A 10730-nucleotide genomic window follows, 5' to 3' on the forward strand; every position below is an offset into this window, starting at 1 on the left:
ATATGAACAATTGATGATCTGCCACGACTTATTTTGACTGATGAGTCTGAGCTTTTCCATCATCTCTTCCCACATATGTAGTCAATTTGATCCCTGTATATTCTCTCTGGCTAGATCATGTGTACTGTCATTTATGTTCTTGAATAAAGGTATTTGCAATGAATAAGTTATTGGTCTTACAAAGCTCTATCATGTGATCTCCAGCATTATTTCTATCACCAAGGCTATGTTTTCCAACAACCAGTTTTTAGTCTCTATTTCCAACTTGCACATTCCAATCACCAGTCATTATCAATGCATGTTGATCGTGTTTTTTATCAATTTGAAACTGAAGAATTTGGTAGAATTCTTCAATGTCTTCATCATTGGCTTTAGCGGTTGGTGTGTAAGTTTGAATAGTAGTCATATTAACTGATCGTCCTTGTGCTGCTGTTGTTGTTGTCTGCCTTTGAGTTGGTTCTGACTCATTGTGGACCTATATGGGTTTCCAGGAGTGGCTAGTGGGTTTGAATTGCCAACCTTGAGGATAGCAGTCCATTCCTTATCCTACAGTGCTACACCAGAGCTCAGTCTTACTTGTAAGCATAGAGATAGTATCCTAACAGACACCACACTGTACTTCAAGATACATCTTGAAATGCTCTTTTTGACGATGAAAGCAGCATCATTCCTCTTCAATTTTTCGTTCCTGCGTAATAAACCATGCAATTGTCCAATTCAAATTTCAGTTCACTAATGCCTAGGATATTAATCTTTATTTGGTCCTTCTCATTTTTTATGGCTTCCATTTTTCCTAGATTAATACTTGGTACATTCCATGTTCTGATTATTAATGGAAGCTTGCAGCTATTTCTCCTCATTTCGAGTTGTGCCCCATCAACAAATGAATATTTGTAAAGCTTTGCCCCATCCACATCATTAAGGTCAACTCTACTTTGAGAAGGCAGCTCTTCCACAGTTGTATTTTGAGTGCCTTTCAACCTCAGGGGCTCACCTTCCAGCCTTTTATCTGCCAGTGTTCCACTGTTATTCTTAAGGTTTTCATTGGCTAGCCTTTCAGAACTGGTCTACCTCCCCTTCTTCCTAGTCTATCTTAGTTTGGATGCTCTGCTGAAATCTGTCCACCCCAGGTGACCCTACTGGTATTTAAAATACTAGTGGCATAGCTTTTAGCATCACAGCAACACCCAAGCCACTACAGTATGACAAAATGACAGATGAGTGGTTGTTGCATGGACATTCTTGTCATTAAGTGCCATCAAGTGTTTCTGACTTATAGCGATCCTGTATAGGGTTTCTGAGAAAGGCTGGCAAGTTTGATCTGCTGACCTTGAAGTTCAAACTGACCTGGTGGTCCAGTGCTTATCTTACAGCACCACATCAAGACTCTGTTGCATGCACATTGTTGTTGTTGCTGGTAAGTGCTGTGGAGTAGTTTCCAACTCATAGTGACCCTGTATAGGGTTTCCAAGGAGTGACTGGTAAGTTTGAATTGCAAAACTTGCATTATCCTGCAGAACCACATTCATTAGGCAATTGAAAATACCATGACTTGTATCAGGAATACCTTCATTTTCTAGGTGATATCTTTGCTTTGTAACCCTTAAGGAGGTCTTTTTTAGCAAATTTATCCAGTGTAATACTTTGATTTCTTCATTGATGAATGTGGATCCACACATAGTCATATTCTTCACAATTTCACTATTTTCTCCATTTCTTATAATATAGATTATTGGCTCAGTTGTGAGGAATTTTTGTTTTCTTTTTGTTGAGGTAAAAGTGTGTAGTCTTTTATCTTCAATAGTAAGTAATTCAAGTCCTTTTCATTTTCAGCCAGCAAGATTGTGTCATCTCCATACGCAATTTATTAATAAGTCTTCCTCTTATAGGGATGCCCTGTTCTTCCTATAGTCCAGCTTCTCAGATAATTTGATCGGCATATAGATTTAACAAACATGATGAAAAGAAACACCCTTGACACACATCTTTCCTGATTTTAAACTAAGTAGTATCTCATTGTTCTCTTCTAACAAGACTACCTCTTAGTCAATGTGCACACTCTGCATGAGCACAATTCGTTGTTCTGGAATTCCCATTCTTTTCAATGTTATCCATAATTTGTTACAATCCACAGAATCAAATGTCTTTTCATAGTCAACAAAACACAGGTAAATATCTTTCTGGTATTCTCTGCTTCCAGTCAAGTTCCATCTGATGTCAGCAATGATATCTCTCATTCCTATCCTCTTCTGTATCTGGCCTGAATTTCAGGCAGTTTCCTGTCAGTGAAGTGCTACAAGAATTTTTAAATTGTCTTCAGCAAAATGTTATTTGCATGTGATATTAACATACATATTCACTAATTACCTATTCCATTATGTACTCTCATAATCCAGGAATCCCAAAGCATGTGAGGAATGGCAATGGTCTGGGATTACAAAACAAGGTCATAGGAATAGTCAGTGAGCCAATAATCCTGCTATTTTTTTTTTATGCCTTTTTAATTTTCTTTTTTCTGGTTACTGGCACTAGGTCAAATCAATTCAAGTTCCATTACAAATGTAGGGACTTCACACACTTAACCTAGAATATGCTAAGCAATCTTTGATTCTCCTATTCATTAAAATCTGTTTATTCATCTTCCAAAATAGTTTTCAAATTTCATCACTATTCATTCATTCCCTATTCCTCTTAATGTTTACTCTGTCGTTTCCTTAGTGAGCACCTTTTTTTGCTCACCTGAACTATTGTAATATTTTTCTTGTGGTTGTCCATTTCTAGCCATTTATTCCAACTGGCTAAAGTCAATTCTTTATTGTTGCTGTTGTTACATGCCATTGAGTTGGTTCTGACATATAGCAACCTTGTAAAGGGTTTCCAAGGAGCGGCTGGTGAGTTTGAACTGCTCACCTTGCAGTTCAAATCAAACCAACCTTGAGGTCAAGTCCTTATCCTACAGCGCCACACCAGGAGTCCTGTATTTCTTTATAATGTGGAAATAATTATACTGTTGTTATCTCAAAAATTATTAATAGAGTTGAACACAGATCCAATTCCTTAGTACAATACTCGATGGTATTCATAAGGTGGTTCCAATTTATGTTTCCAGTTTCATTTACAAATATTTCTACCATTTCTTATATTAGATAGGTGATGTTCCTACACAGGCTTAGAAAACATACACACACACATATATAAAGGTAGATTTCTAACATAACATTGTAAACATTTTATTTTTTCCAAATTAAGAAAATACAAAATTGTCGTTTAAGGTTACCATCATTTCATTTCATTTACTTGAGTAAATTACATTTATAAAAACACTTCACATTGTTCTCACATATTTATTATTTATCTTTTTAACAGTAATGCTTTTTCTTATAGATTGGCAACAGTATATAACAATGACAAATTGGGGGGATCACTTCACTAGACTACTCACCATTCTCTGAGCACATACTGATGGAGGAGATCATGACTCTGAGGCTTATATTAATTATAGAATGCCTGAGAATTCAGACCAGTGTGTCTGTCAAGGTCTTGGCAGGAAAAAGGTAAAATCAGTAGGGATTTTGAATAAAGCAAAATTTACAGAAGCATGGGCAGAGATAAAGGGAATCAACAAAGCATGCTAGGGCATCTGGAAATTAGCAAGAGCATGAAGCCCCAAGGATTTAGGAGAGGAACAGGTGTTGCCAGAGTCTCAGAGAGGTCTTATAGGATTGATGTATACTGATATAAAACCGATATTAGGAGAAATGAATCAGAATTCTGGCAATAGATGTTATAGTGGTGGTGGGTGTTGTTGTTAAATGCTGTTGAGTCAGTTCCAACTCATATCAACCCTGTATGGAGTTTCCAAGGAGCGGCTGGTGGGTTTGAACTGTAAACATTGTAGTTAGCAGTGCAGTGCCCATCCTATAGCACCATAATAGTATTTCACATTTATTGTCTCATTTAATCTTTTCTAGGGCAGGATGGGGCAGTGTTTCGTTCTGCTGTGCATAAGGTCACTATGAGTAGGTAACGACTCGATGGCACCTAACAATAACAACAAGGGCTCCATGAGGTGGATAATTTTTGAAAGCCGATTTTTGTTGATCCTACGTTGCTAATGCTGTTTCACTTGCCATCATATTTTAAATAAAATCTAAAGGAAAATCCAACTGTGGGCAAGAACATAGATAAAACATATTAGGCCATGAATGTATATCGGATGTGGTACTAATACTGGACCAATTTTGCATATTTAAGGTTATGATCAGTAATTTCTTAAAATATGGTCAATTAGGACAGAGACTTGTAAACCAAATATCAGATTCTATTAAAATATGATGGAATTAAATCCACTTACTTGACTCTTGTGGGTTTAATGCCACCATATTTTTATTTTTATTGTTCATGCCTTTAAATGTTGTCTTATGTTATTGTCTAAACTTGGATTTTCCTTTATCCCATGACTATATGGACCCTTTAAGGTGTAAGTGTAATATCACCCCTCTATGAAGTCTTATGTGTTAGTTACCTAATGTTGCCATAACAGAAAATACCACAGTGGGTGGATTTAAAGAATACACAAGTATTTTCTCATAGTTCCAGAGGCTACAAGTCTGACTATGGAGAGTGGCTCTAGAGATCCTTCTTTGTCAATTTCAGATTCCAGTAGCTACAGGAACTTCTTGGTGTCCTGGAACTATAGATTCATCTGCCTAAGTGTCTGTTTTCATATGATGTTTTGTCTCTGGAATCTACTAGTTTTTATGATTCAGAAGTGATTAGGTTTAGGACCCATTCTATACTTGTATGCTCTCATTAACATAAGAAAACTCAATTCCAAAAAGGATCATACCCACCAGAATGTCAATACATATTTGTTGCTGTTCAAGTTCCATCAAGTTGGTTCCAACTCATAGCAACCAGGTATAGTGTTTCTGAGGAGTGGTTGGTGACCTAGGCATTCAAACCAACCTTGTGATCCAGTGCTTATCCTACAGCGCTACACAAGGACTCCCAATACATATTTGGGGGACACAATTTAATTCACAAATTCTTCCCAGAATCCTCTTGTCAGAGTTTACATTTATTTGCCATAACATCATTCTTACTGTTTTTAAAATGTAAAATCTGATTTGCATTATAGTTTAATGTTTTTGTGCCCATAGCCACCTTTGCCTCAAATGTCCATTTCTGAAATGAAGGACACTGTTATCATATTTCAGTAACTAGTAACTTACTCCTAGTAGGAGTTCCATTGAATTTTTAAATTACATGGAGCATTTAGGAGAAGCACCAATACCTAAGACTTTCTTTCTTCCATAGAGGAAAACTTCGTAGATATTTAATGTGTTCATTTAATAAAAGTAGGCTAATCAGAAATGGGTATTTATATACTATAAGCTCATGTGATGATTTAATATATAAAAAAATTTTAAATAGATAAGGAGAGCAGAAAGATCTGAAACTGGAGACACTAATAATATGCACAATTCTTGACATACGAGTGCACTTTTACTCCATCCTGGACCAAAGGCAGTGCTATTGGATTTCTTTCATCACCATGAATGGGCCCAGCTCTCAAACTCAAATACCTGCAAACTCACTGTTCCTTAAAAGATTTTCTCAACTAGCAGTTGAAAAATCAGTTTCTCAAAGAGTCCTTTCCTGTACCCTAAGAATTAGCAACTCTCCTCCATTAATATTTCCTCTCACATTTGGGATTATTTTAATATCTGTCTTAACTACTAGATAAATTGCTAGGGCAAGGACTATGTTTATCTTCTTGTTGTTGTTAAATGCTGTCAAGTCAGTTCTGACTCATAGCTACTGTGCATAGGATTTTCCAGTAGTGGTTGGTGGGTTTGAACTACCAACCTTGTGGTTAGCAATCCAGTGCTTATCCTACAGCACCACACTAGGACTCATGTTTATCTTTTGTTTATTATTAACACTTCTTATAGCTCACAGACAATGCAATGTACTAAGGATTTAGTGGTAAATATTTTTAAAAATTAAAAAAGTCACCACCAAATCCTTAGTACATTGTATTGTCTATGTGATATAAGAAGTGCTCAATCTAATAATTAATTAAGAATTTAACGTTTGCTAAAAATAGGCTATGCATCTGATTCTGTTTTCTAGAGGCAAGGACCAAAAAGAAAAAAAAAATGCCACCATTAGTTAATGTTGTTAAATGCCCTGTACAGGGTTTCCGAGGAGCAACTGGTAAATATGAACTGCCAATCTTGTGGTGCTGATCCTACAGCGCCACACCAGGTATCTACCATTAATTAAGTTGTTGTTAGATGCGTTCAATCAGTTCAGACTCATAGTGGCCCTGTTTAGAGGTTTCCGAGGAGTGGTTGGTGGGTTTGAGCCACCGACCTTTCAGTTAGAACTCCAGCACTTATGCTACAGCGCCACACCAGGACTCCAATTAATAGTTGTTAAGGTGCCGGCGAGTCGGTTCCAATCCAAAGCGACCCTGTATAGGGTTTCCAAGGACCAGCTGGTGAGCTTGAACCTTGCGGTTCTAACGGACTCCAATTAACAGTAAGTAGGTCAGTAGATTTTTAGGAAATTGAGTCGAATTTAAATTTTTTATTGAATCCAGTTCTCATACATTCAGTGACATGTCTGTTATTATATAATAATGAGAAACCTCGACAAATTCTTACAGGTAAAGCTCAGGAAAAACGTCTCCTATGGATATTTGCAAAGCAAAAGGGAGCAAAGAGACGTTTTTTGGATGATGATCAGCCAATTTTGATGATTGGTTCCAGGGAATGCTCTCTAGAATGCTCTATACTTAACTCAGCCTCAACTCAGGAAGTGACACCGTCTAGACTTTTACTAGTTTAGACCTTATTGTGGTGCTGTAGGATAAGCACTGGGCTGCAAATAGTAAGGTTCAAAACCTCCAGCCGCTCCTCGGAAACTTAACCTCGCTAAGAGTTAGAACCAACAGAATCAACAGGACAGAACTTTGGAAAACCACCACTAGAGTCAAGGAATCCGAAATAAAGCCGTGTTCAGATTGACAGCAACTTTGTCCAATAGCACTGCAGACAGGCGAATCCTCCCATGAATGCTCCAATCCGCACACCAAGAGTCACCGCCACTGGATGAAAAGCGGAAGTGAGGCCTTTGCTCGCCACATGGAGCCGCTCCTGCAGCACCTGGAGCGTTTCTGTGAGGTTCTGGCCGTCTCCCGCACGACCCACGTCGACACCTGGGACCCCGCGACCTTGCGTCGGGCCTTGCAGTGGGCTCGCTACCTGCGCCATGTCCACCGGCGCTTCGGCCGTCATAGCCGCATCCGCAAGGCTTTGGAGCAGCGACTACACAAGCAGTGGAGGCAGGATGGCAGGCCTGGGCCGACTCCAGCCTCCGGACTGACAAACTTCGAGTCCCTGGGGCGCTGTGACAGTCTGCTAGCTCTGCGATTACTGGAGAACCGAGCCCTCGGGGATGCAGCCTGTCACCACCTGCTGCAGCTGCTCTTTCCTGGCCCCGGCGTCCAGGACACTGACGAGGAGACGCTCCAGGACAGCCTGGCCCTCCTCGCCCGCCGCCGGTCCGCTGTCCGCATGCTGCACCTCAATGGCTACCGGGAGAACCCGGTGGTTGAGGAGGACTCGCTGCTAAAGACGCAGGCGGAGCTGCTGCTGCAGCGTCTGCAGGAGGCCGGGGCACTGGAAGCTGAGGGCCCCTGCAGCTGTCTCAGCCGACTGTGGGAGCATTTGCCTCAGAACAACTTCCTGAAGGTGATCGCCACCGCTCTGCTGCTGCCGCCGCCGCCGCCGCCGCTGCCACCGCTGTCTACCTGCTCTCAAGAAGAGAAGTTGGATCTGTGCAACGCCAAAACACCAGGAGAGGAGAGGCGGGAGCTGGTCCGTTGGCTGCTAGAAAAGTCAGACATCATGGTTGTCTTTTGTCGCAACCTCCCAGCCGGTCTTTTAGCTTCCGTGATCGGCCGCCACCCAGAGCTCTTCCGGGTCTATCTGGGGCTGCTAACAGACTGGGGTTGCCTTCTGCACTATGACCTACAGAAAGGCAGTTGGGTTGGAGCAAAGCCCCAAGATTTAGCCTGGGAGGAGTTGTACGACAGGTTTCAAAGCCTCTGCCAGGCCGCTTCACCCGTGAAAGATGAGGTCCTAACTACCCTGAAGTCCTACAGGGCACGGGATGGAGATTTCCAAGTCCCAGGGCTTAGCATCTGGACAGACTTGTTGGTAGCTCTTGAGAATAGTGGTACTTGATACAGCACTGGGGAGAAAAGACAAGTTCTAGGTCTCAGCCCAGGCCCTCTATCGGCAACGTTCTGTTAATTACTCTCTTGAATATGTGATTTATAAAATTAAAATGTCTATATTCTGACTAAATCTCTACCTCCAAGTGTCAAAGATACAATTATTGGTGGTGTTAATTTTCAGTGGTTTATTATCCAATTATAAATATGTAAAATAATTGACTTTTTTGTTGTTAAGTTCCATTGGGTCGGTTCCGACTCATAGCGACCCTGTATAGGGTTTCCGAGGAGCAGCTGGTGAGCTTGAACGGCCGACCCTGTGGTTCAAACCGACCTTACAGTCCAGTGCTTTAACCCACAACTACACACCGGGACTCCAATTGACTTGTAGTGCCATGTATTTTTCTGGATAGAAAAACTGACAAGTTGAATGTATCCTGCTTAAACTCTGGTAGCGTATGGTTATGAATTGGGCTGCGAACCTCAAAGACAGCAGTTCGAAACTACCAGCTGTTCTGCGGGAGAAAGATGAGGCTTTCTGCTCCTGTATAAAGATTTACAGCTTCGGAAACTCTGTACAGGGTCTCTATGAGTCAGAACCGACTCCATGGGCACATAACAACAACAACAGTAACACCCCAGGACTCCAATTGACTTGTAGTGCCATATATTTTTCTGGGTAGAAAGACTGACGTGTTGAGTGTATCCTGCTTAAACCAGCAATGGTTTTCTTTTTAGAAAGACCGCTTTCTAAGGATGCGGAAAAGATAATAAGGAAACATACCTTTATGAAAAAACAAAAGACACCGATTTTCTTTCAGTATGGTTTATATTCACAGCTGTTTTATTAGTGACGTTTTCTGTGGCTAGTCAAGTGTTCTCACACCTGCTAGTTTGAAAAGCTAACTAACCTATTTGGCATTTAAGCCCTGGACCTTAACTTGCTTACCTCGTGTGTACCAACCACTCAACCGACCTCAACATTCTTTGAGAGTAAAAAAAGCAAATAATGTGGCGCTGCAGGATAATGCACTGGGCTTCAAGGTTGGCAGTTCAAACCCATCAGGCACTCCTTGGAAACCTTATACAGGGTCCCCATGAGTCATAATCGATTTGATGACACTGAACAATAGTTTAAAGCATGGGCACAAAGACAAGAGTAAAATAAAATAAGCTAAAGCATATGAAATGCAAATAGATGCTTTTGGGTATCAATTTAGCTTTTGATGGTAAAAGAATTAAACTTCTGAATTAGACGACCAGGTTTTATGATGCTTCTATCACTAAAGAGATTCACAAATCACAACTTTGGTAGTTGACTCATGTTGAGTAAAGACTTTATATTAAAAATAGTTACATTTTTTGCTTATTCCCTTGGGGACAGGTTTGAATTTTTGTTCAGTGTGTGTAGGAATTTAATGTCAGTTCACCCAGTTGCTTAGAAACTGACAGTGATACCCAATAGCCAAATTTAAGAGTTTATTCATTTTTATCAGGGGTATAAATTTTCAGTGATCGAGACACTTTTATTCTTAACCAGATTAGGTGGTAACTAGATTCCTTGGAAAACAAATATGTATCCAGAAAGTTAGTGAGAATAGAATTAGAAGAGGAATTGTATAATCTTAACCCAGTGAAGACTTAAAATGGTAAATACTACCTTACAGAGAATGACAGTTTCTGAACAGTCTCTAGGTCTGTAGCTGTATCTGAGAGTAATGGTTTAAGATAAAATGATAATGATTGATATAGTCTTAAAGGGCATTTTAATATTCATATTGGTGGTTGGTGGTTATGTGCTGTAGAGTCGGTTCCGACTCCTAGCGACCCTGTACAGGGCTTCCAAGGCTGTAAATCTTTATGGGAGCAGAAAGTCTCATCTTTCTCCCCTGGAACAGCTGGTAATTTTGAACTGCTGACCTTGAGGTTAGCAGCCCAATACATAACCACTACCTTACCTGAGATCCATTAGACTTCTTTATATATGTTATTTATTTTTCACACCAAGATTATATTCCTAGAAATGAGAATATAGGCTAAGAGAGAATCCGTAGAATCCCAAGGGCACACAGAAAATAAGCAACATGAAAGCAAAAACTTGATCTGTCATTCATTTTGTTTCCTACAGCTGTCTACACCATCTAGCAAGTGATGGCTATTCCAAATGTTTGAGTAAATGAAACCATGATTAGAACCTGAGGTCTTTATACTTCCATTTATAAACAAGCAGTCAGTTCTGACTCATGGTAACCCCATGTGTTGGAGAGAAGAATTATGCTCCCTAGGGTTTCCAAGGTAGATCAGCAGGGCTTTCTTCTAATGTGCCTCTGGATAAGTTCAAACTGCCAACCTTTAGGCCTTTAATCAAGCACTGTTGCGCCACCCAAGGACTCCTATAAACAGAGACTTGAAAATGTGCCACTAAATTTAGTAAGATTAAGTATCTATGACCAGAGGGGTGGGGTGAAATTATTAGAAGAAA

General features: G+C 40.1%; 1 protein-coding gene across 1 annotated transcript; it reads left to right on the forward strand.

The window, feature by feature from the left end:
- Positions 1 to 7145: 7145 nt before the first annotated feature.
- Positions 7146 to 8258, forward strand: FANCF (Fanconi anemia, complementation group F). The gene has a single exon (XM_006872398.1). It carries the CDS (start codon positions 7155 to 7157, stop codon positions 8256 to 8258), a length of 1104 nt encoding a protein of 367 aa, XP_006872460.1. The 5' UTR covers positions 7146 to 7154.
- The last annotated feature ends 2472 nt before the right edge of the window (positions 8259 to 10730 follow it).

Source organism: Chrysochloris asiatica, unplaced genomic scaffold (assembly GCF_000296735.1).
Source record: "Chrysochloris asiatica unplaced genomic scaffold, ChrAsi1.0 scaffold00196, whole genome shotgun sequence".
Classification (NCBI taxonomy): domain Eukaryota; kingdom Metazoa; phylum Chordata; class Mammalia; order Afrosoricida; family Chrysochloridae; genus Chrysochloris; species Chrysochloris asiatica.